This window comes from Salpingoeca rosetta (genome assembly GCF_000188695.1).
Source record: "Salpingoeca rosetta unplaced genomic scaffold supercont1.28, whole genome shotgun sequence".
NCBI classification, from domain to species: Eukaryota; class Choanoflagellata; order Craspedida; family Salpingoecidae; genus Salpingoeca; species Salpingoeca rosetta.
The window spans coordinates 343,067-368,066 of NW_004754906.1; the positions used below are offsets into that span (position 1 = coordinate 343,067).

Consider the following 25,000-nt stretch of genomic DNA (forward strand, 5'->3'; position numbering starts at 1 on the left):
CCTTCGTCTGCTGCGCGCTTCTGCAGACTTGCAAGCTGCTCCTTCACCTTTGCTTGCAGGTCGCCGAGCTGGCCATTTGGAAGCGGCAGCAATGGCTTTGGTGTTTGTACGCCAGCTGTTGTTTCGACGGGAAAACACATGGGAGGGCCGGGAAGCGTACGTGTCAGGCACGTATGCGCACACATGAGTTGAGGATGACATGTCTAGGACGGAGATCAGGTCAACAACGAACAGCCAAGCTCGCACACACACACACACTCACACACACACTCACACACACATGCACGAAAACATACACGCATCTCTCTCTCTTTGCTGACCTGGGAGAGGAGTTGTGACACCTCCTGGCATGCCGTGGGGCGCTGGCGTGGTGATGCCGCCCGGCAGTGGAGTTGCAACGCCATGTGGCATGGGCGTGCGCAGCCCAGCGGGCATGGGCGTGTGTGCACCTGTAGGCAGAGGAGTCTGTGCGCCACCAGGCAAAGGTGTGCGGGCGCCAGCCTGCATCCCTGCCGGGGTCGGCGTGGCTACGCCAGCCACCTGACGGATGCAATGGCAACATGACATCACGACAGTGTGGTCAGCAAAGCGACAACAACGACGACGACACCAACAATGACCACGACGGTAACAACAACGACGACGTCGTCAACAACAGTGACGACGACGACGACAGTGATGACAACGACGACAGTGACGACAACGACGACAGTGACGACGACGCCAACAAAGGCATGTCACAATCAAACACACACACTCAAACACACACACACCATTTGTTTGCGCTGCTCAATCTCGCGCTTCTTCTGCTCGATGAGCGCCCGGATCTAGACACAAGGGCCAACAAGGAAAAGCAAGGCACGCAACGACATGTGATTAGCGACACCATGTCTTCCAGAATCACACACATGCACACATGCACACATACGCACGCACACGTACATGCACTCACACATGCACACACACGGGCACGCACACGTACATGCACTCACACATGCACATACACACATGCACATACATACACTCGCTCCCCTATGCGTACCTGGTCCGGGTTGAGGTTTTGCGCCATCCTTGCTCCGTCCTTGCTCCGTCCTTGCTCCGTCCTTGTCTCGCTTTGCTCGTGTGCCTTCCCTTGGTTGTCCGTGATCGTCACTGGCTCAGCTCAGCAGGAAATGTGGTGGGTGCAGCGACTCTCGTTGTCTTCGTCTTGTTCGTCTGTCGCGTTCGCAGGCCACAGCTTTGCCTCAAGTTGCGAAAATCCGACAAAAATATTAACAATTATTCTTGTATGTCAAATTTGACAGCCACCGCCGCTCAAAATTCAAATCACACAACGACAGCAACCACCCACCCACAGCCCATCCAGGCGTTGCTCTCCTCTGCACACACACACACACACACACACACACACACACACACACACACACACACACACACACACACACACACACACACACACACACACACACACACACACACACACACACACACACACGTCAGTGAAGACAGTCAGGACAACAGCAAGCCAATCGACGCCAGGCTTGTCGTCATGGCTGATCACCAGCAGCAGCAGCAGCAACATATTCCCCAGGATTGGGAAACCTGCAAGGAGAACTTCAAACCACGCCGCCAGGGCTACAGCGCAGAATCCGTCATGAACGCAGCCGTGGCAACACCATTCGAGAGGCTCGCAGAACAGGAACGGTAAGGCATGCTCGTATGCGTGTGCGTGAACATGTGGTGGTGTGGACGGTGCTCGTCAGCAAATCTACTCGTGCATATGATGTGAGAAGCGCTATCTTGCACACACACACACACACACGCACGCACGCACGCACACACACACACACACACACACGCACACACACACACACACGCACACACACACACACCAACCCCCGCCACACCCCCTTAAAACCCATGCACAATCTGAACACCATGTTGACAGTGCCTTTGAAGAGGCTGTGTTCACGAGCGGCGGCAGCGACCCTCTCGACATCTGGAAGCGGTGAGACGAGCAGTGTGTTGTCGCGCATGATGTTTGTCTGCTGTCAAACAACCCACTGCCTCACAGCTTCGTATTCTTCTCACACTCGTTTTCCCATGTGATTACGTTCTCTTGTCCAATCATTTCACAGATACATTGCTTGGGCAGAAGAGCGCGAGAACAGCGCCGACTATCAGGTGTGTGCTCTCTCGGAGCAGCTGCAATACGGGCGGAGAAGCTGGCTTGCGTTCGTGCAACAGTGTCGCCTGCGTGGTTGTCGTTTGTGCGTATCGTGCTGCCCGTGCTCTAATCTAAGCATGCCCGCGCTTGAAGCTTGTTATTGCACTGGGGCGAGCAGTAACCCTCCTTTCATCTGTGCTCTCTGCGAACATAATTATTGCAGATTGACGTTGCTCGCCTCCTGGAGCGCTGCATCAAGCGTTTTGAGCGCGATGAAACCGTCAGGAACGATGAGCGCTTTCTCAAGATTTGCCTCAAATACGTACGTGCCCATGAGCCATTGTACCTTGTACATGTGCGCACATGTCTGTGTGCGTACGGGCATGTGTGTGTATGAGAATGCCTGCGTCCGTTGAATAAAGGCAAGTGCACGTGCTCGTGTATTTCTACACCGCATCTCAATCCTGAATTGCCGTCGTGTCTCGTGCATGTTCAGGCGGACCGCTGCGACGAACCGTTTCAGATCTTCACCTTCCTGTTTGATCGCCGCATTGGCATCCAAACGCCTCTCTTCTGGCTGGTGAGGAGTGGTGCGCACGAAACTCTGCATGCCAAATTGTTTCACACAGGCATTGTTTTCGGAATCGCAAGCATGTGAAGTACTCGCATTCACACATGTACATACGTATTCACTTGCTTCTTCTCCACACACACACACACACTGCCGTCACTTGCACATTCACATACACACACACACACCAACGCACACACACACACACAGACGTGGTCGGTGATGTACGAGAGCATCAAGAACTACGATGAGGCCGTGGAGAAGCTTGAGCGAGGCATCATCACCATGACAGAGCCGGAACCCAAGACGTTTCTGCAGCGAAAGCTCACAGCACTGCAGCAGCGTGCGTCCTACCACCGTGAAAAGCAAGAGGCAGCCTCTCCCGTCGACAGCCCAGCTGCCAACGCTGATGAAGACAAGTGAGTGTGCGCATGCCGGGATGCAGACGTCTCAGTGTGCAATTGTTGTGATGTGCATTGTCCTTGAACTCGCAAGCCAGGTATACTCACGGTCACGTGTTTTCACTGCATCTGTTTGCGTGGTTGCTGTTGTGCACCGCAGGCGCATTACCTTTGGTGAGCTGCCACAGACGCGAAGTGGCCGTCTGCCCGTCAACCGTGGAAAGTTCGCACGCCAAGGGTACGCTGTGCATGTGACCGTGTTTCCGTTATTTCGTAATGCTGATGTGATTCTGCGTTTGCACTTGTTGTAGCGTGCGTGTGGGCGACTTTTCCTGCATGCACAGCAGCAATGCGCGGGCTCCATCGCTCTCTTGTGCTCTCTCACACATGCGCTGCTGTTTTCTGTCTCCGTCCCTCCCCCTGCCTCCATCGCATGTGTTTACAGCGGGCGTGGTCTGAAGAACGTTGTCAACGGCCGACCGGGTCTTGGTCTCGGTGCGCGCTCATCCGGGAACAACGGCGCCCTCAGCATTTACCAGGACTCTGCCGAGGACACGCAGGAGCGGTGTGTGTGTGTGTGTGTGTGTGTATGCGTGCGTGTGCGTGCGATTGTGTGAGGTGGGAGGAGACTGTGTGAGTGAGTGTGTGTGTGAATGCCTGTGATTGGGGGAGGTGGGAGGGAGACGTGTGTGTGTGTGTGTGTGTGTGTGTGTGTGTGTGTGTGTGTGTGTGTGTGTGTGTGGAAATGAGATGATGTGAACTGAAAAAGTGTGAGCAGCAGAACAATGCTCGCCACATGTATTCACATGCCTTGCCTCACATTCCCCATTTCTTTGTAAAATGTCGCATTGTGAGCAGGCACCGTCCGGTCGTGCTGCTCTCACGTCCTCAAATTCGCAGTTTCCCAGACGCCAGCGCCACCGCCAAGGAAAACTCACGGGTAAGGAGCTCAGCGCAGTCCTTGCTCTCCTGTACCTCCTACTGTGCTCATGTGTGCGTGTACGTCTGAAAATGCGCGCACGCGTGTGTGTGTGTGTGTGGTTTTGGAAACATGCTGACCTTGGTCACGCCCATTTCTTGCACCTCTTCCAACTTCCCATTCACCAGGACCCCTCGGGCTGGCACGGCACTGGTGGGCTGCGTACGCGACCAACAGCAGCCGCAACTGCTGAGCCCCTCGACGTGTATGAGGATGAAGATGTCAAGGCTACAACCGGCGACAAGTCGCCAGCGCCAAAACGTGCGTGTTGTCTGCGTTTGTGTGTGTCTGCGTTTGTGTGTGTGTGTGCGTGTGCGTGTGTGTGCGTGTGCGTGCGCGCGCGCGTGTGTGTGCATTTGTGCTTGTAGCCATGCGCGTGTGCCTCTGTCAGTGTGTGTGGAAATGTGTTTCGTGCTCACTGCTCATTGCACTCCTCCTGGCTGGCGGGCGTCCTTACAGTGCCGAAGGCATCCCGCAAGAAAGTGCTGCAGCCCAAGAAGCCGGCCGCGCCCGTTCGCATCTTCCACGACTATGCACGCGAGCGTGGGCTTGAGCGCGAGGTGTGTGTGTGCGCGCCTGCGTGTGCCTGTGGTTGTGGATGCCTGTGTATGTATGTGTGTCTATGCCTTGCAGCTTGTGCCAGTATTTGCGTCTCTGTCTCTGTTCACGGTTGCATTCTCCTCTGAATTATGTCTCATCCCTTCTACGCTCCCACGCGCGAGCGTGCACACACACACACACATACACACATACACACACACACATACCGCCACCACCACCACCACCACCACCACCAGCTGCCTGGCCAGTACCTGATGTACGACCCACGGCCGCTGCTGGAGGATCCGGCAACCGAGTACTGCTTTGAAGAGATGCGCGCGTCGCACTGGCTCGCCGCCAACCATCTCACGGCAGACCACTTTCCAATCGAGGTGTGTGTGTGTGTGACTCTGTGTGTATCTGTGTGCGTGTGTGCATGTGTGAATCTGTGTGTATCTGTGTGCGTATGTGCATGTGTGTGTGTGTGTCTATTTGCCTACCTTCAGTCTGTCAGTCTGCCAGGCTGTCGTTGGTGGCTGTTTGTGCCCATCGCGTTCGATCATCACACGCTGCCCCAACTCTCTGCATTATCGCGAACGCATCGTTTTGTGACTTCCCTCAAATTGCACGCGCGTTTATCTTACACGCCCCTTGTGTTGCAACAGCACGACTACGACAATGACCTCGACGTGTCGATGGGCGGTGATGAGTATGGCCAGAACCTCGACACCGAGGATCACCAATACAGCGGCGACCATTCACACAAGCATATGCTGCCAACGCGGACTCCAGCCGCTGCCATGGTGAATGCACAAGGCGCCAACGACACACGTCAGGTGATGATTGCATGCGAATTGCTCTGAGTTTGTGGTGTGTGTGTATGAGTGTGTGTGTGTGTGTGTGACACAGGTGTATGTGTGGTGTGAACGTTCTTGCCTCATGGATACAATTGTGATTGGATGCAAGACGCCTTCACGCACGCCGCTTCATCGTGGTTGCACTGTACGTGCCGCCTTCACCTGTTGACTTTGATTGCTCCTTGCGTGTGGTTTAGGCTGATGCCGCATTTACAGCGCCAGAGGCAAACAGGCGTGAGCGCCGCGCACTGCGCGCTCTCCCCAATGCCGGCGAGGAGTCGGAGGTGAGATGTTCGTGCTTGCTACCGCCTGAAAGAACTGAAATGTGCGGCTTTCGGGTTGTGAACACGCTTGAAATTGACCCACTGTACGTCGCACACTCACACACACGTACACACACACACGCACACACACACACACTCTCTCTCTCTCACATATTCGCACATGCGCATAACAGCCGGAGAACACGGTGACCAAGCGGCTGCATTTCAGTGTTCTTGACCATGAAGAACAAGAGGAGCAGCGTGACGAGGTGAGATGCAGTTGCATTGCATTCAAGTGTACTTGTACACGCCTTAACCCCTTCACTTGTCACATTGCTTGCGGACGCTGTGATGTTCACGCTCACCGATCGCATCATTGCATGTACGCGCGCTATTGCTTGCGTGCCAGGCGCCATCGCCCACAATCAACACCAAGGCAGCAATGGCTGACGTGATGGCCATGTTTGGTGAGTGTGCGTGCGTGTTTGTGGGTGTCGACACTGCATTGGATGCGAGCAACTTTGCTACAAGGCACTGTTGTATTGCCCACGACTGCAGGCATTTCAATCACTGCCCAACGTGCGCTCACATTCAACTGGGACGATTCTCTCTCTTGGTGTGTGTCAATGAAACAGGCGGCGCCCTCAACTCTCCTACAACAGAGAGCGGCAGTGCTGGTGTTTCGGCGGTGTCGCCTCGCCCATCACAGCCGCTGTCTGTGTTTCAGGACGTGAACACGAGTACAGGTGCACACGCCGATGATGAAGCAGAAGACGTGGACAGTGAGAACAAAGAAAACTGTGCTCCCCTCGAAGCAAAGAAGGTGTGTGCGTCAGTGTGTGTGAGAGTGTTGTGTGTGTGTGTGTGTGTGTGTGTGTGTGTGTGTGTGTGTGTGTAGTTGTTGGAGCTTGTTTGCACAAACTCAGAGTGGGGATGACATTGAACATGTCCACGCACTGATGTCCAGGTCTCATTTCCTAGCGCTCACAACCCAATGCTCTCTCCACACTTTCCTTTGCATTCGGTTCCCTCTGCCTCCACACAACAACACCGATGACAACACACAATGCAGCCCAAGATGAGTGCTGCACAAGAGGCATGCCAGCGCACCGGCCAGTCTCGCAGCGTGCTCGGTGAGCTGAAAGGCTTTGACCTGTGCAGCCCGGAAGAGCTTGCTGCTGCCCGCGCATACTCGGGTGATGACGACGATGGTGATGATGAGGACGATGACCAGGGCAACGGTCGCAATCATGGCGACATTCACGGCTTCGGCAGCAACAAAATTGGCGGCAACAAACACTTGAGCGTCTTTGGTGGAAAAGGTGATGATGACGATGATGATGATGGTGGTGATGGCGAGAACAATGACGAGTACAACCACCATCGTGGTGCTGCAAAGCCCAACACACAACGCCGCCCGCTGGGAGAGCGCCAAATGCCGTCACTGCTGAACGACAGCCATGATGCGGACGAGCGTCATACAAGCAACGGCCCAGGCTTTGCACAACAACACCACCACCACCCGCACCGTGCAACCATGCTCAGCCCCATTCTGGAGGCTAGCCATGAGATTTCCTCCTCTGCGTCGTTCCTGTCAACCAGGAGCTCCAGGTGTGTGTGTGTGTGTATCCGTGAATGCTCGTTTGTTCGCCTTTGTCACTTCTGTGTTTACAATGCGTGAGCACATTGTTGTGGCTGAACTGTTTTCATTGTCATCCAACAACTCACATCAAGTCTGCGCGTGTGTTCGCTGCTGATTTGCAGAACGCCCTCTGCCGCCGGCTCTGGTCCACAGTCCACGCTGACGACACCATCCGCAGAGTGCACCACGGTCACCGAGCTTGCCCGCGCACTCGCCAGCAAGGTGCACACATGCCTGCACATGCACTCTCGCGCTCATGCACATCGTTTCTGGTATATATTTTTTTTTCGCGCCTGCCTTGCCTGTTGAGTTTGATTTCAACAATGATACATCAAAGGGTTCGGGTGAGCACTACATACACCATGCTGCTGCGTTCACGCTCAATACTTTGTTATTGTGTATTTTACTGTTTGTTTCGACTGCGCTCAGTGCCAGGACGCGATTGAGGCCTCGTCCATGACAGTTGTGCAGCCAACAAATGTGCCAGCCCTCAAACCTGGTCAAGGTGCGATTGAACTAGAGTGCAAATTAGTGCTCCGCGAGAGAGACAGAGAGAGAGTGTGTGTGTGTGTGTGTGCGTGTGTGTGTGTGTGTGTGTTCTTCCGTTGTGCTCCCCGTCTCACTCGTGGTTCGCCTTGTCGCGGTTACTCATCATTGACACAACACGCATGTCTGCCTGCTGCCGTGACGCGCCCTCCCACAGTGCTGCAGAAGATCGTTCCTGACTGCACCCTGTCCGTGTGGCGTCAAAGTGACCCCCGTGCGTATCTTGCCGTTGAGTACGCGATCGAGGACTATGACAGCTCAGACGTCGAGTACCTGCGTTGCTTCCAGCTCAAGGTGCGCACCAGTACACATACATGTTGTGTGTGTGTGTGTGTGCGTGGTTGTGACCAGATGTACAATATGACTTCAAGGAATGCGCATTCATTTGTTCTAATGTGATGCTGAGTTAAACACATGACCCATTTTTCTCTCTGCTGCCGTTGAACAGGTGGTGGAGCATCTCTATGAAGCGCGCATGTCGCTGCTTGTTCTGGATCGTCTGAAGCAGCTCGAAGACGTAAGCGGGCAGCGGGTTTGTGTGTGTGTGTGTGTGTGTGTGTGTGTGTGTGTTTGTGTGTGTCAGGTGTGTGTGTGTGTGTGTGTGTGTCGGTTGTTTGTTCTTGTTGATTGTATGACAGAGGCTTTTCGAGGTTGACTACGAGTGGCATCGGCGTCTTTTGCCTCCATTCCTCACGCGCACTCACAAACACAAACATGCATGCACGCACACACCCTCTGCTCCTTTTGCTGTTGTTGGCATGAACAGGCGCAGCTGCGTGCCCGTGCCATGGCGAGTGTGAGCGTGCCGGTTGCCTTCCACGTGTTTAACAACGGGCTTGTCATGTGCTCCACCTACTCAAGCAAGGCCAGTCTGGCAGACCTCGTTGCCTCCAACGCAGACAAGGGCGTGGCGTGTGACGAGACGCTTGTCATGTTCTATGCCATTGAGCTCCTGCGCACCATGGAGGCGCTGCACTCCTGCGGCTTTGTCGCAGGCAACTTCCAACGTGGGTGGTCTTGTGTCATGATGTGTGTGTGTGTTTGTGTGCTTGTGCTTGTGTGTGTATATGTGTGTTTGCTCTCTGTTTGCGAGTTTCTCCATGCGCGCGTGCATATGTACATGCGTGTGTTTGCTCTGAGAGCTTGCTTCTCTGTCTGTCTCTCTGTCTGTCTGTCTGTCTGTCTCGGTTTGTTTCACTCCGCAAGCATTGCTCCTGCAATCCACTTGTTGCCCACGCGACTTGGCAAGCTCTTGTAACCAACTCACGTGCGTGGATGTGTGCTTGTTTCGCCTTCAGCCGAAAACATTCTCCTCCGCTGCGATCTCTTTGCTCTCGAGGCCGAAGAGGAGCAGGAGGCGACGGCACCCTGGAACGCACGGGGCGCCAACGGCTGGAAGCACTACGGTGTTGTGCTCACCAACTTTGCCCGCGCTGCGGACATGCAAGAGTTGCCCAGGCAGACGTTTGAGGACCACCAGCTGCTCGCAAGCCTTGGTCGCACCGCGGGCGCATTTGAGGTGATCGGCACGCATGATGACTTGCATGTGTGTGTGTGCGTGTGCGCGTGTTAGCGTGTTACGTGTTAGTGTTGGTGTGTGTGTGTGTGTGTGTGTGTTTCAGTGCGTACTCGTGCTCGGAACCAAACACAGTTCCACTCCACGGACATGCCTCTCACAACCTCCACACGCACACACACACACACACACACACGCACACATACATACTCAACACGATACAACACACCACAGCGGGATTATGTGGACGTGGCGGATGTGCTGCACCAACTGCTGTTTGGATCCGCCCTAGCTGTGGAGCAAGACGCAGACACGAGCCAATTCAAGCTGCAACAGCCCATCAAGTGCGTGCGCAATACGGCATTTTGTCTTGGCTCAACTTGGATGTGCTTGCTGCACATGCCACGCGTGGCACTCTGCCCGCTGGTGTTTGCTGTCTTGATTGTGATGTGCTGCGTTTCCTGCCGACTGATGGTGCACAGACCATTCTGCTCATTCTGCTCATTCTGCTCATTTGCTGTGTGTGTCGTGTTTGGATTGCTTACAGGCCGTATTGGCAACGCGAGTTGTGGCACAACATGTTCACGACGCTGCTGAACAACACCACAGGTTCATGCGACCTGAGTTCTCTGCGCCGGGATTTCGAGGGCTACTTGGAGAGCAACAGCTACAAGAGCAGCTCGCTCCATGGCCTGCTCATCCGCCAAGACCTGCAGCTTTCTGACTGAAGGCGTGTTGTCCTTGCTGTTGTTGTTGGACTGTTGGCCGGGTGGTTGTGTCTTTGTGTCTTTGGCGTTGCCTCTTGCTGGTGTTTGTTCTCGTAGCGTTGCCACTTGCTGGCGTTTCTTCTTGTGGCATTGTTTGTTTGTTTGTTTGCTTGCCTACCCATGCGTGCACACATGTATGGCGGCATCATCATCTTTGAAGTGGCAGCGTGGCAGCTCCTTGTTGTGTCGTACCATGTCTTGCTTTGTTCCTTCGTGGTGAACATTGCCTCAGTTGTCTTGTTGCTCTTTCAGAAAACCAAAGGGTCTTTGTGTGTGCGTGTTGCTGCCATTGTTGTTGTGTTTCATAAACGCGCTGTTATATTGCACTGGCACTTAGGCTTGCAAGCGAGCTCAGCTGCTGTGCCGTAAGTGCTGTGGCGTGGAGGAGAGCAAGCTGCACCGCAGCGGACTCTTGGGTCTCACCAAACCGCTGGAAGGCACTGGTGCGTTCTGGGCCGCAGCCAGCACGTTCGAGGCGCATTCAGCCCCGAACGAAACAAAGCAACCAGCCAATTTGTGCACACCGAGATGGGGCCGAGTTCATTTTCCAAAGCTTCATTCTTCTTGCCGCACAAGCAGGCTCTCACTCCAACAACAACCCCCCCCCCCAAGGCGGAACTCCTGCACCTCCACACACACACAAACAGTCACTCTCCTGGCAAGATGTGCTTCCGGATGACATGCAACAAGTGCAGCAAGCCCACGTGGGGCGGCTGCGGCAGCCACATCGACAGCGCATTGCGTGGTGTTCCCGTCGAGGAACGCTGCAAGTGCAAACCATACACCAGCAGCGGTATGTGTGTGCTCTGGAGTGAGGGAGCTGTTGTGTTGGGTGGTTGGTGTGTCGGGTGGTTGGTGTGTGCATCTTGAGGCGTAGTGAGGCGTGGTGTACCTTGTTCGCCGTTGCGTGTGACGTGACGACTTCGTTTCTGCTGTGCTGCAGCCACTTCTGCTTCACACCCACAACGCCGTGTCGCTCACGATGTTCTCTCCCATGTTCTTCTTCTCTTGCTTGCGTTTATCCAGCGAGGTATTGATGGCCATCGGGACGTTGTGAGCCGGCCTCCTGACAGAGGCATGGACACATACAGCTAGCTAGCCACAGCCAAGCAACGAAGAATCAAGAACCATGGACCAAGAAGGCCTCCTGCTAGCTTCTCGCCGCCCTTTGATCGTATTCCAAGCTCGTTCTACCTTGTCGTTGTTACATTATTCCCCTTGCTTCCATTCCTTTGTATGCCACGGCTCTCTTTGGCTGTCGCACCACCCTGCCCGGCTTATCTGCACTGTGTGCCACTGCCATAAACGAAAGCAAACCCAAAAACACACAGCGTGAACGAGAAGGCAGGAGAAGCAAAGCAAAGCATGGAGCGAGTTGTTGCGTTCTGGGAAAACGGCAACAACAGCCATGATGATGCTGATGATGAAAAGAAAAGCCTTGTGCACAACGCATTCACCCCACCATCGCAACAACAAGCCACAAGCAAAGCCACAAGCAAAGCCACAAGCAAGCGACGACAGTCCCCTTCTCCCAGGCCCGTTCCCTAACCCCCTACCCACGCCTCGCCCCGCCTCGCCTCGCATCCCAACCCTCCAGCATGTGCCACAGGACGACGTGCAGCAAATGTCACAAGCCCACCTGGGCAGGTTGTGGTCGCCACATTGACGCTGCCCTCCGCGGCGTTCCCATGGATGAGCGGTGCAAGTGCAAAGCACACACGGGCACAGCACCTCCCTCATGCAGCATCATGTAGTTGTGTGTGTGTGTGGGTGTGTGTGTCTGGGTGGGTGTGTCGGTTAGCTACACTGGCTTCCTTTTTTGCCTGTGCTGTGATGACGTTCACTGGTCGCTGCCCACTTCCCATCCCCAAGCTGCTGTTCAACCTCCCCTCTTCCTGATGCACACCCTTGTTTGTCCAAGGATTGACAGCGCTTGCGTCTTCCTCTAACCTGCGCACCATTCCCCCACCTCCCCAAACATGTGTGGCCGACGACTGCCCGCTGCACCTTGTCAATCGCTTCCCCTGCCGTGCGTGTGGCCCTCTTCCCATATAACCCTCCTTCCACCTCGACTGTAGGGTGTTGGCACCCTTCATCACCATGTACCGCTTTGTAATTAAATGACCCCAATGGCAACTCTGCACAATGAGAAAGAAGCGAGCAACTGCGCACTCAAACGCTATCACAACATGCCATGCATTATGCACAAGACGATTGGATGGAAAGTACATAGATCAACAAGAGAGGAACGAAAGGGCACAAGGTGTCAGTGTGGTTATGACGAGCTTTGTTGAGCGTGTGACTGCTGCCCAATCTCCGCGCGCAGTTTCTTCAGTGCGTTGTCCACCAGTCTCGCCTTTCGTCTGTCTTCCCCAGACCGAAACAGGCCCTGCCGGCTCGTGTCGTCAAACCTGAAAAGCGAGATGCGCAAGGGGGGCGCGTGAGGTGAGCGTACGCGGCGATTGGCAGGGGGGGGGGGTTGGCGAAATAGTGTGTGGAGTTCGCTCGCTCGCACGCAAGACAGGCCCACACACACACGCACACACACGCACACACACGCACACGCAGACACACACACACACACACACACACACACACACACACACACACACACACACACACACACACACACACACACACACACGATGGTACACACTTTTCGAGCCACATGAGGACAATGTGAGGCTTGAGGTGCGCGTATGTCTGTGTGCGCTGCTCAGGATCAAGATACACGGCCCAGTCCTCCTTCAAGAACACATCCACAAGCTAAACAGAGGCAAGCGGCAACCAACGTGAGCAGAAACTCACATCTCCGCGAAAGGTAGGGTAGAGAGCAAAAAAGTATACACCACGCACACTATCCGACAAGCAACACTCGTGCTCCCGCATTAGGACCACACACAAACAACACACATCGCCACGTTCACCACACCGTCCTTCCATTGACAACAGCACCTCGCGAAGAGAGACGAAGAGCCCTTGCAAGAGCTGATCGCCAGCGTCAATCACGGGACACGAGTCCGCATAATCCTCGCACAACTGGTGTATGGTGTGTGTGTGCGTGCGTGTGTGTGTGTGTGAGGAAAAGGAAGATCGCCCGAGACGAGCACGGTGATTCAGTGTTCCCATCATGTGAGTTGCAATCACGTGATGGCGGTGAACGCTGCAGCAACGTACCCGCACGTCGAGCTCAAACGATTTGATGCCGTTGAGATTCACCTTCTTAATCTGTGCGTGTGTGCATGGTACAGATGGTTGTGTGCGTGTGTAGTTGCGCGTGGGCTCACATAGCCATATCCGAGTGCGCTCCAATTGCCAGCTTGGCGAAGCAGTCGATGGGTGACACGCGCACACATACGCACTCGCATACAACTCTCACGCAAAAGCACGAACATATACACACGCACTCACACACTCACGCACTCACGCACACACCTCTGGACTTTGGACGAGTTCCATGAGTTTCGAGCACAGGTGCTTGCACGTCATAAAGTATGCATGCGTCGCCACCTCTTTCTGCAAACCCGACAAGTGTGCAAGTAAACATCACATTGTGAGCGAGTGAGCGCGCGCGCGCACACACACACACACATTCACACACACACACACACACACACACACACACACACACGGAAACACGAGAAGCACCAGATACAGAAACGAGCAGCAGCAGCAGCAGCAGCAGTGCCATCACACGCATTGCACGCGTCACTCACGGGGAGGTTGGTTAACGACGCAAACATGGTGGTGAGGTAAGCAAGGAGATCGTACATGTACGAGCTCGAAGTTGTCCTGTAAACAGCACAACACACACACGCGCGCGCGCGACACCAGAAACACATCCAAAAGGTGAATGGTATCATCCTTGAAAGGCAGGACGTGGCATGTCCGCACCCAGCCATCTTGTACACACCACTCAATCCCTACACCGCCATCATTTGATGTCGCAAAACTGCACGACCAAGACTACCATATTCGCGATGCCAACACCAGCACGTCACATGGCCACGCAACACCACCACCACACCGACATCATCATCACGACAGCATGATTGCGTGACCGTGACAGCAGCAGCACCTTGGCTCTGCTGGCGCCCAGTCGTAATCTGCGAGATCAAGGCACTCGTCAATCTGTTCGCTCAACAGCTCAACCATCCGATACTCAGCAGCGGAGCGTGCGTCTGGTGGTGGTGTGAGGTGGTGACGGAATGTATGAATGCATTCCAAGTGCGAGTGTCCAGACGGCTATCAAAGCACACGAAAACCCACGCACACCAAGTACACACGCACACCCAAGCACACACACACCCAAGCAACACACAACATGCACACACACACACACAAAACACGCTGAGCAACCGACCCTTGAAGTCTGATGCTGCGTAGAGGCGCGTGATGTGAATGTCATCGCCAACGGTTTTCGTCAGCGATGAAATGTAGCGCTCCAACTTCTCACACGCGCGCTGCCACGCATGACCGTGTGTGTGTGTGTGTGTGTGTGTGTGTGTGTGTGTGTGTGTGTGTGTGTGTGTGTGTGTGTGTGTGTGTAAGACAATGTGCATGTGTGAGGAAGACGTTCACGTGAGCGTGCGTGATCGCCAACAACCCGCCACATCTCAGCACAACACAATGTCAACAATTCAGGCGAAGCCGCACCGCACCTCGAGGTATTGCGTGTTGACGGAGATTTGTGTCAGCTGCGGCAGCGTCAGCGTTCGCTCCCTGACAATACGGGCCATTGTTCCTGTCGAGTGGTGGTGGTGGTGGTGGGGGTTAGTAGTTGTGAGGATGATGGAGTGGGGTTGGTGGTGAGGCAGTGGAGATCCAGAAGGGGTCAGGGTGGAGCGCATTGGTCGAAACACACGCATGCACGCACACGCACACGCACACGCACACACGCACACGCACACGCACACACCTACCGCTGAGGACTTTGGAGAGGAGCTGGTTTGTCGATTGGCGAACAGTTTCATCCACTTCCGTGTTGCTGAATAAAATGAACGCAACAATGAGCAGAGCCGTGTGTGTGCGCGTTTGTGAGCATTGTGCGTTTGTGGGCATTGTGCGTTTGTGGGCATTTGCGCGCGCGCGCGTGTGTGTGTGTGTGTGTGCGCGCGCGCGTTTGTGGGCATTTGTGTGTGTGTGTGTGTGTGTGTGTGTGTGTGTGTGTGTGTGTGTGTGTGTGTGTGTGTGTGTGTGTGTGTGTGAGGTTGTTGGCAGATGTGCAACCTTGTGAACCATACAACGAAGCGAACTCAGCACGATCATGTCGTTCATGCACGCGCTGACCTGAGGCCGATGTTGTGGATGTAGAGCCACGTGAGAAAGATAAACTGCTTCACCTCCACGTATATGTTCGGCACCGCGTCCGAAAACTCGAGCGAGTGCGGCAGCTCGGCCTGACGTGCCGTATATACGACGAGTGTTGCTGACGTGAGAGGACATGGTGACGAAGCAGAGGCATGTGCACAGTCGAACGCGAGAGACGCATGCACGTGTGTATGTACGCGTGCGTGCATGTATGTTAGCGGCATGCACACACATGCACACATGCACACATCCACGCGTAAGGAGCACATGTGCGCACCTCATCAGCTGGCACGTCGCTAAACGGATATTTCGCCCGCAGCGCCCGGTACTCCTCCTTCACACACACACATGCAAAAGAGCGGCAGTCAACGAGCGGTTGTGATGACGCACACGCAAGAGAACACACACACACACACAAGAGAGAACACACACACACAAAAGAAAAGGCACGCACACATACACACACAAAGAGAAACAGACCTCTGTGTCCACATGGAGCGGAGTGTAGTTGTCGGAGAAGAGAATTCCGCGCAGAACTTCCCCCGAGCTCGTGAGAAGCACAGACTGCAGGGCGCAATGTGTGCGTGTGCGTGTGTGTTGTGCTGTGAGGCGAGGGTGGACGGGGAAGCAAACAGCGCACATAGACACGCGGACAGACACGGCGTAGAGGCAAGGACCAAGGCCGAAGCCAACACCATTCAACATGCAACTGACACCCTCACGCCAAGGCGCGCAGCAAGACACGACTGCAGCAGCAGCAGCAGCGGGACCTGATATCGTTCGCGAATGTCGAGCAGGACGTCCACGAGGCGGCCGATGCTGTAGTCGTGATCCTGATGGTGAAGATGGCGGTGAAGATGGTGATGGTTGTGGTGGTTGAGGATGGTGGTGGTGAGAATGGTGATGGGTTGGCAGACATGGGAGCATACGTGACGCTCGTCTGTCTCTTGGAAGAGCAAACACAACGAAACCCAAACAAAACAACGCCCACAACAACACACGAATCAAACAACCTCCACAACAACACAAGTAAAGCAAGAACTGAGATCAACAGGACACGGTCGTGTTACCTGCAGGACACGGTTGAACGTGACAATGATCGTTTTGACGGATCGAATCATAGACGCAGTGGTGCAGTTGGACTGGTGGTGGTGGTGATGGTGACGGCGAGGGATTGAGGATGATGGTTGGTGGAGTACGAAAAGATGGTGGTAAGCATGGGTGGGGAGCATGAGAGATGACCTCAACACTCGAGTCACACCGTGCACGCATGGTGAATGAATGTGGTGTACAGGTACAGACGTACGCACGCTCGTACGCAACAGCAACACGAAGCACCGAAACGAGACGCACAATGGCAGTTTGCATCGCGGTGGCAATCTTGTTCTGCGCGTGATGCCACATTTCATCAAGATACTGCTTGGAGATGAGGCCTGTTGTCGTTTGAGGAGGAACGTGAGACAATGACGACGGCCGAACGTGGAAGAAACTGTACAGGCTATGTCCGACGTACACACGTACACACAGACACACACATAGACACAGACAGACACGCATACACAAACACACACACACACACGCACACACACAGACAGGCGCGCACACATCGCACATACACATGTACACCCGCACTCTCTCACCCTCTGTGGTGGAGAGTACGGTCTCCTCGACAAGGAAGAAACCCGCCAGCCGCGCAAAGTAGTCCTGAAAATCGTGCACCGATGTCTGGCGACGCAATGCATGCAGGCACATGTGACATGAGGGGTGGGGTGTAGGTTGAGTTGACGTGGGAGGGTGTGGCTGGATGGACACAGACGCCCGTCTGAGGAGGTGGCTGTTATGAACGAAGGATGACAATCACGTACAGTCACGCACTGCAGAATTCAATTACATGCACCATCGCATCCATGGTGCATTTTCTGTGCGTGTTACCAGTGGGCTTGGTGGGTTGATGACCAGCTCCCCTTGCTTCTTCCGCTCCGTCTTGTAATACAAAATGCATGCACTCGTCGAGTTCTGACAGTACATGTGTGTGTGTGCGTGTGTGCGTGCGTGTGTGTGTGTTGAGCAAGAAAGTCAGGCTAGCCTTCATACACACGCAAAATCCACACACGCATACACACACACAATACACACACGCACACACACACACTCTCTCTCTTCCTTCCTAGCGTGTCTCTAATGTTTGCGTGCGCACCAGGACTTGGCAGATGTGCCAGCAGCTGTAGATTGGGCCAAAGTCGACATCGAGTGCAGCCGCGTGCGCCGTCATGTCCTCAAGCGCTGTTGATCGGATTGGAGGAGAGATGAGATGGATGCAGCCGATGAGATGCTGAACTCTTCGCGCACTCGTAGGGCGCAGGCAGCAACAACATGCAAACTGCACGTGAACACGCACACACGCGCACACACGCACACACGCACACACACACTCTTTCTCACCTGCGAGGGAAGCGCTGCTTGCGCTCGGCTGCGCACCGACAGCTGCGTCTGGATCCATCCCCTCTGTGTCAATCGCATGCACCTTCTGTGCACGCGCCATCGCCGTCTCGCCAACAGCCTTGGCCTTCATCCTCGCCTCCTCGAGAAACCGCCGCATGTCGCCAAACGCCTCCTGCCGCACCTGTGCGCGTATGTGCGGGATGCGCGCTTGGATCGCCTGCCCAAACCGGAACCTGAACACACACGCACGCGTTGGAGAGAGGCAGGGAGAGACACAGACAGAGAGACACAGACAGACAGACAGACAGAGTATGTGGTATGTGTGTGTGTGTGAGTGGAGATGATGGAAGGGAAAACGGCACATTGGCCTCGCCACAAAACCATTTGTATCGATCTTCCCTCATGCCCTCATCCCCCTCCAATTCCTTGTACATCTCTGCACGTACTGTGTGACGTGTGCAAGATGCTGTGCCTCCAACTCCTCCAACGTCTTGATAACAGAGTAGAACCGGCCAGCCTGCAGCTGCACCTGCACCTTGCAGAACAAGCGCAGCGCTAGTGTGTGTGTGTGTGTGTGTGTGTGTGTGTGTGTTTGTGTGTTTGTGTGTTTGTGTGTCGTGTGTGTCACATGTGCGTCACATGTGTGAGCGTTTACATGCGTGACATGTGAGTTGTGTGCGATGTGAGCTGCACGGGTTGCTGATGGGCCAGTAGCAAGTGGTTACAGTCAGGGTGTGGTTTAGTCGGCACATTGTCGTTGATTCAGGCTAGGGTCGCGCAACAACGACGGCGAGTGTACCTGGCACGCAGACGTTGAGCGTCTCGATGGTGCGAAGAATGTTGCACTGTCGTCTTCTCTCGCGCGCGAGCGATTCCGTCATCGCCTGCAGCCCAGTGCCTGGATGGTGAACGGCAACGAGCACAAGGTGGGTGAGACACGCATGATCGCTTGCCAACAAGGTCGAGTGGGAACACAGGTCAGAGAAGGGAAAAATGAAGCACGGCGTGCACATGTACGGCTGGCGGTGCTGCTGACCTGCATCTGAGATCAAGCCCTTAACGCGATCGATCCTCGTCTGCAAAAGTTCACCACACGTGCATGAACAAGAGTGAGGACGTGGAACAATTAAATACGGGTGAGTCAACAAGACAGGCGACCCCAATAGTGCAGACATACACACCTGTAGTTTGAGGGCGTGGTCCTTGAGCTTGAGCAGGCGATCAATGGAGTCGATAAACCCTTGGTAGTGGGTGCTGCACAACCGTTCAATATCGCCGTCCAGCTTGGTGGTCTGTGTCTCCAGTGCTTTCACGAACGTTGGGATGTCGGATTGCGAGGAATCGTACACAGCTCTGCATCAGAGAGACAGAGAGAGACAGAGAGAGAGCGCGCGCGAGCGCGCGCGGGGGGTCAGTGCGGGTTCAAGCTCAGCACACGCCTCCTTCGTGGTCGTTGTTGAAAAAAGGAAGGAGGGAAGAGAGGGAGGGAGAAGGAGAGGCACAGTACGTACACACACACACACACCAACACTCTCTAACATTCACACCTACACGCACGCACACGCACACGCACACGCACACGCACACGCAAACACAAGCTGCCCAACACACATTCACATACGCACCGCAGAGTTGGGGCAATGTTGCCTTCGGAGTTGATGACCTCTGAGAGCAGCATGGAGTAGTTTCGGCCATGGCCCATGTTGCCGTCGTCTCCGGCAGCAAGGCTACCAACGCTGCCAGCGCTGCTCTTCCGCGTCGCAGCTCCCTCGTCATGCACAGCACCATCGCCGTGCACGGTATCGGTGCTGGCAGTGTCCTCCCTCCTGCTGCTTCCTCCTCCCTCGCCATCGTCGTTATCCATCATCTTCAGCTTCTTTCAGTTTGTTTGGTTGCTGAAAATTATTGAAAGATTGCGTCCAGTTTTCCACAAAGCACATCACCACCAACGCAACAACGCGAACGTCTCGTTCATCTGCTGTGGTGCTCGTGTGTCTGTGTGTGCTCGTGTGTGTGTGTGCTTCCTGACTGCCCTTCCCCTGTGTCGTGCACAACCGCATCCATTCATCTGTCTGTTCATTTCCCGCATCACCGGGCTGGAGTAAGCGCTGTTTGGCACCATGTCGAACGCGACGCGAAAGATCAAGACGCGTGAAGAGATCCGCAAGGAGAAGGAGCTCGATGAGGCACGAAAGCGCGGTACCATCCCTGCAGAGGTTGATGAGGAAGGTCGCGACATCAACCCGCACATCCCGCAGTACATCAAGGATGCCCCATGGTACTACAAGACAGACAAGTAAGTTAAGCACAGACTATGGTTAGCCCTGCGCGTTGCTTCGTATTGTTCGTTGGTCTATGTTTTTGGCTGTGGGTGATCTTGTCTGTCGTGCCAAGATTCACACGCCACAGCAGCCCGCTCACAAACGATCTGCCCGCTGCTGCTGCTCTGTGTGTGTGTGTGTGTGTGTGTGTGTGTGTGTGCGTGTGTGTGTGTGTGTGTCTTCACTTGTTTTCGTCCTGATTGCTGGCTTTCGCGTCCAGACCCACGTTGAGGCATCAGCGTGTTCAAGATGACAAGAAACAGAAGGTGGACGACATCCACAAGACGTTGCGCAAGGGCATCATCCGCGTGAGTCAATGCCGTTCATTTTTTTGTTCGTGGTGTGGATGCTGTTGTCAATGTGCTGAATGTGTGCTTCCGCTTGCATGGGTGCGATTGAGTGTTGGTTTGCCTTTGTGGTTGAGTGTTGGTTGGCCTTTGTGATTGGATAAGTACATGTGTCTGTTGGATGAGGATTCCGCCACTTGATCAGTTGCTGTTGATGCACGCAACGAGTATGATTGGTCTCATCCACGGCCTCGATTCCGCAATGCAGGGGAAAACGGCCACTCGGTATCGGAAAGGCGCGTGCCAGAACTGTGGTTCCCTGTCGCACACCAAGAAGGAATGCGTGTATCGACCTCGTCGTGTAGGTGCTCGCTTCACCGGCCAAGACATTGCCCCAGATGAATACATCCCGGTATGTGCGCACTGTGAGAGAGAGAGAGTGTGTGTGTGTGTGTGTATGTGTGTGTGTGTGTGAGTGAGTATGTGAGAAAGTGAGAGTGAGTGAGCGTGTGTGTGAGTATGTGTGAGCGTGTGTGCGAGTGTGTGTTTTCACGTTTGTGCTTGCACGTGCGTGTGTAATTGTGTGCTTGTCTTGATGGCTTCGCGTGTGTGTTGCCCTCGCCGTCTTGTCCGCTCTCGCTCACCATGTCCCCGCTTGGGCAACAACACATGCAATTGCTGCCACGCGCAACAGTCGGACTCTGCGGTGACCTTTGATGGCAAGCGCGATCGCTGGGCGTCATATGACGTGCGCCACCACCAGAAAGTGATTGACGAGTTTGAAAAGGTGCGTGATGATGCTGATGATGATGATGGGATGGGCGTTGGTACCTTGCATGATGACAAACACTGCAGCCTGCAAACAAACAAACGAACAAACAAACAAACAAACAAACAAACACGCTACCGTGCTCCCGACGTCTCACTTGTTTTGTCCAATGTTGTTGTCTGGCCGTGTCAGGTTGAGCGTGAGAAGCGCCGATTGCAGGCGGAGAAACTGCGCAACGAGGCGGAGGAGAAGAAGAAAGCACGCGAAGCCAACGCGGGCGAGGGCGGGGGCGACAGCAGCAGCAGCAGCGACGATGATGACGATGACGACGACGATGAAGACGACGAGAAGGACGAGCTGAAGTATGCTGACTCAGCAGAAATGGCCGGGTCGAAGGTTGACACGAAGCGCCGCATCACCGTGCGTAACCTGCGTATCCGCGAAGACACTGCAAAGTACCTGCTCAACCTGGACCCAAACTCCGCCCATTACGATCCAAAAACCCGCAGTATGCGCGCCAATCCGCTCGCCCACCTTGGCGTCCCAGAGAAGGAGTACGTGCTCGTGCCCGTGTGGCTGAAGCATGTGTGTTTGAAGAGGGTGTTTGATCCGTGCGTGCAGGCTCACCCGCGCCGTGGCCGTATGCAGCGCCTGTTCTCTGGGTTTCATTTTGCGTTCACCTTGCTCCCGCCTCGCTTCAACTTCCCGCGCACGTTTAGCCCTCACCATCACCACCATCACCACCACCACGCGCTGCAGCCTGCCATATGCTGGCGACAACTTTGTGCGCTACTCTGGCGATGTGCCGAAGGTTGCTGAAAAGCAGGTGTTTGCCTGGGACGCGGCCAACAAGGGCGCTGAGCTGCACCTGCAGGCCGACCCAACAAAGGCCGAGCTCATGCACAAGCAGTTCAAGGTGCGGCGCTCGCGTTGATGATGGTGGTGGTGGTGGTTTGTTTGTTTGTGTGTGTGTGTGTGTGTGTGTGTGTGTGTGTGTGTGTGTGTGTGTGTGTGCAGACGTGTGCTTTGACTGGTAGATGACTGCGATGGTTGCAGTGTTAGTGGCGTGCCCTCACTACGAATGCATTTTGGTGATGTACAGGTGAAGAAAGCCAACTTCCAGGAGGACCAGCGCAAGAGCATCCTCGAAAAGGTACGCACGAAAGCGCTCACACACACACACACACTCACACACACGCACACACACACACACACACACACACACACGCACACACACACACACATCGACGCATGGGGCCTATTTCTTGCAAACAACAAACACATGCACACCACACAAACAACGCCTCACCTGTTGCTATTTGTGACCTCTCTCTCTTTCTGTGTGTGTGTGTGTGTGCAGTATGGTGGAGAGACACACCTGAAGGCGCCGCCAAAAGAGCTGTTGATGGCGCAGACAGAGCACTACGTTGAATACTCGCAGACAGGACGCGTCATCAAGGGCAAGGAAAAGCCAAAGGTGCGGTGCTGGCGTGGGTGGGTGGATATGGTTGTGGAGTTGTTGTGGTTGAGATGGGTGCGTGAACATTGTGCTAATTGTGGTCGATGTGTACGTGTGTGTGTGTGTGTGTGTGTGTGTGTGTGTGTGAGAGAGAGAGAGAGAGAGGGGGGGGTGTTGTGCTTCTTTTCATGGCGTGTCTCAACACGGTGATCTGTGCTCCATCTCACGTGTTGTTTCTCCAAAGGTTCTCTCTCGTTACGAGGAAGACGTGTATCCTGGCAACCACAAGTCCATCTGGGGCTCCTACTGGGTTGATGGTGAGCATACACGCGCTTTTCACGCATACATACACACCTGTTGTTGCATCCATTGGCCTCTTCACTTGCCTGTTTGGTTTTTGTACGCTTGCGTTTCGCACGCTGTCGTTTGCATGTTTTTGGTGCCCTTTATACCACCAACGTCGTTGGACTGATGCGTTGTGCTTTCTGCCTGGTGTTACATGCGTGCCTGCAGGCAAGTGGGGCTACGCTTGCTGCCACTCCACGGAGAGGAATTCCTACTGCACTGGCGAGGCTGGGCGCCGTGCTCGCAAGGTGGCTCGAATCGCTCATTCATGGGTGTGGAGGGGAGCGTTGAGTGAGTGGGTGTGTGCGTGCATATGTGTGTGCATGTGTGTGCGTTATTTGTGTGTGCATGTGTGCGTGTGTTTGTGCGTGTGTTGGTGAGCTGTTTAACAGCTGGCAATCTGTGCCGATCCTGCTGTTTGCGCTATGGGTGTTGGCTCCTTGCACTACAAACACCCTCACATGCGATGTGTGTGTGTGTGTACGCGCGTTTGTGCTCGCTCAGGCAAAACCCACGGATCTGCTCGCTGCCAAGATGGACGCGGGTGAGAAGGTCGGAGGCAGCGGCAGCGGCGACACCACCACCGCCACCACCACCACCACTGCGAGCGATGAGACGGAGAGCAAGTCGCTGGTGGACCTGCACCAGGAGCGGCAGCGGCGTGATGGCGGCGACGAGGCCGACGGGTCGTCGTCATCTTCGTCGAAGGACAAGAAGAAGAAGAAGAAAAAGAAGCACAAGAAGAAGCGCAGCAAGGACAGCGACGGTACGCCTGCGCGCGCGGTTGTGTATGTGTGTGTGTGTGTGTGTGTGTGTGTGTGTGTGTGTGTGTGTGTGTGTGCATCTTCATTTCGAGCTTGTGCACTGTGTATATGTGTGTGCGTGCGTGTGTGTGTTTGTGTGTACATGTGCAATGCATTGTTTGTCTCACGCCACGTGCATTGACTGTGCTTCCACCGCCCCGTTCATCTGCAGATGATGACGACCTTGACGATGAGATGGCTGCTGCGCGGAAAAAGGAGAAGCGCATCCAGGAGCTGATTGATAAGCAGAAGCGCGCAGACGAGGCAAACACCCGCTACCTGCAGATGGACGAGAGGTGCGTTGAGGCAGGCGCCCCTTTGCTTGTTGTGTTGCGTGGTGGTGCCACTCGCCACCTGACAGCAGCTCACATGCATGATGTGACGTGAAGATGTTCACACACACACACACACACACACACACACACATATATGGATGTGGTTTGCTCACCCTACACTGTGTCGTTGTCGTCGCCGCATCTATTCTTCTGTGCCAGGGACCGGCCGTTCAACTCTGCACGCGAGGACTACAAGGAGGTGACGGAGGAGGAGATGGAGGCTTATCGCCGCGGGCGCCAGCGCACCGAAGACCCCATGGCACATTTCCTCTCAAAGTAAACACGCACCACTCGCGCCACTCGCAACTGCGCGTGCACGCAAAGCAACGCATGGGGCTGGATGATGAACACACACACACACACACACACACACACACACACACACACACACACACATGGACACAGCTGCAACCAACAACAACATGTAACAAAAATCGAAGAAGAAGGACAACACAATCGTCTTGCTGTTGATTGCATTCTGCAAACCAAACAAGCAATCGCACAGTGATGATGATGCGCCTGCTTGCTGAGCGTCGAACGGCCTTGGCTGCTGCGACCGCTGCTGTGAGAGCGCGCACGCTCGCCACAGCTCTTGGTGCACCAGCAGCTAGAGGGCTACACGCTGCTGCTGCTGCTGATCCAAGGAAGAGGAGACCAGAGGAAGGAACAGGATGGCGACA

The 25,000-nt window shown here is 54.7% G+C and overlaps 6 protein-coding genes across 6 annotated transcripts in view; 4 read left to right on the forward strand and 2 right to left on the reverse strand.

Moving 5' to 3' along the window:
- The window catches only part of PTSG_12874 (uncharacterized protein), a 6,020-nt gene extending 4,766 nt beyond the window's left edge, over nt 1–1,254 (reverse strand). The window contains exons 1-4 of the mRNA XM_004989551.1: nt 1,043–1,254; nt 774–827; nt 321–540; nt 2–115 (exon numbers count right to left, since the gene is read on the reverse strand). Of these exons, the coding sequence (XP_004989608.1) occupies nt 2–115; nt 321–540; nt 774–827; nt 1,043–1,069 (415 nt within the window). The 5' untranslated portion in view covers nt 1,070–1,254. The remainder of the gene's footprint in view (nt 1; nt 116–320; nt 541–773; nt 828–1,042) is intronic.
- Nucleotides 1,255–1,549: 295 nt separating this feature from the next.
- On the forward strand, nt 1,550–10,210 carry PTSG_09352 (BUB protein kinase; the record flags this gene model as incomplete). Its single annotated transcript, XM_004989552.1, has 26 exons — nt 1,550–1,704; nt 1,949–2,008; nt 2,139–2,184; nt 2,391–2,489; nt 2,664–2,747; nt 2,949–3,157; nt 3,300–3,377; nt 3,585–3,704; nt 3,995–4,079; nt 4,247–4,379; nt 4,578–4,678; nt 4,916–5,050; nt 5,324–5,494; nt 5,713–5,799; nt 5,973–6,047; nt 6,188–6,245; nt 6,414–6,601; nt 6,851–7,389; nt 7,543–7,642; nt 7,850–7,925; nt 8,124–8,260; nt 8,415–8,483; nt 8,733–8,973; nt 9,265–9,485; nt 9,717–9,826; nt 10,030–10,210. 26 exons carry the CDS (start codon nt 1,550–1,552, stop codon nt 10,208–10,210), a joined length of 3,558 nt encoding a protein of 1,185 aa, XP_004989609.1.
- A 171-nt stretch (nt 10,211–10,381) lies between these two features.
- Nucleotides 10,382–11,286, forward strand: PTSG_09353 (uncharacterized protein; the record flags this gene model as incomplete). Its single annotated transcript, XM_004989553.1, has 4 exons — nt 10,382–10,444; nt 10,587–10,717; nt 10,897–11,042; nt 11,276–11,286. 4 exons carry the CDS (start codon nt 10,382–10,384, stop codon nt 11,284–11,286), a joined length of 351 nt encoding a protein of 116 aa, XP_004989610.1.
- Nucleotides 11,287–12,347: 1,061 nt separating this feature from the next.
- On the reverse strand, nt 12,348–19,890 carry PTSG_09354 (uncharacterized protein). Its single transcript, XM_004989554.1, has 25 exons — nt 19,627–19,890; nt 19,183–19,354; nt 19,038–19,077; nt 18,801–18,899; nt 18,448–18,556; nt 18,002–18,234; nt 17,757–17,842; nt 17,492–17,575; nt 17,200–17,284; nt 16,913–16,992; nt 16,630–16,701; nt 16,330–16,392; nt 16,040–16,123; nt 15,837–15,893; nt 15,539–15,648; nt 15,172–15,236; nt 14,911–14,993; nt 14,613–14,712; nt 14,328–14,430; nt 13,966–14,041; nt 13,685–13,765; nt 13,427–13,477; nt 13,205–13,288; nt 12,906–13,015; nt 12,348–12,660 (listed from the first exon to the last, which is right to left on the reverse strand). Exons 1-25 carry the CDS (start codon nt 19,866–19,868, stop codon nt 12,525–12,527), a joined length of 2,505 nt encoding a protein of 834 aa, XP_004989611.1. The 5' UTR covers nt 19,869–19,890; the 3' UTR covers nt 12,348–12,524.
- Nucleotides 19,891–19,933: 43 nt separating this feature from the next.
- On the forward strand, nt 19,934–24,615 carry PTSG_09355 (pre-mRNA-splicing factor SLU7). Its single transcript, XM_004989555.1, has 13 exons — nt 19,934–20,297; nt 20,543–20,630; nt 20,878–21,021; nt 21,304–21,396; nt 21,571–21,932; nt 22,138–22,294; nt 22,481–22,531; nt 22,739–22,855; nt 23,082–23,154; nt 23,351–23,430; nt 23,687–23,948; nt 24,158–24,281; nt 24,480–24,615. Exons 1-13 carry the CDS (start codon nt 20,122–20,124, stop codon nt 24,598–24,600), a joined length of 1,848 nt encoding a protein of 615 aa, XP_004989612.1. The 5' UTR covers nt 19,934–20,121; the 3' UTR covers nt 24,601–24,615.
- A 150-nt stretch (nt 24,616–24,765) lies between these two features.
- The window catches only part of PTSG_12875 (uncharacterized protein), a 1,662-nt gene continuing 1,427 nt past the window's right edge, over nt 24,766–25,000 (forward strand). The window contains exon 1 of the mRNA XM_004989556.1: nt 24,766–25,000. This exon is cut by the window's right edge and continues 134 nt beyond it. Within this exon, the coding sequence (XP_004989613.1) occupies nt 24,828–25,000 (173 nt within the window). The 5' untranslated portion in view covers nt 24,766–24,827.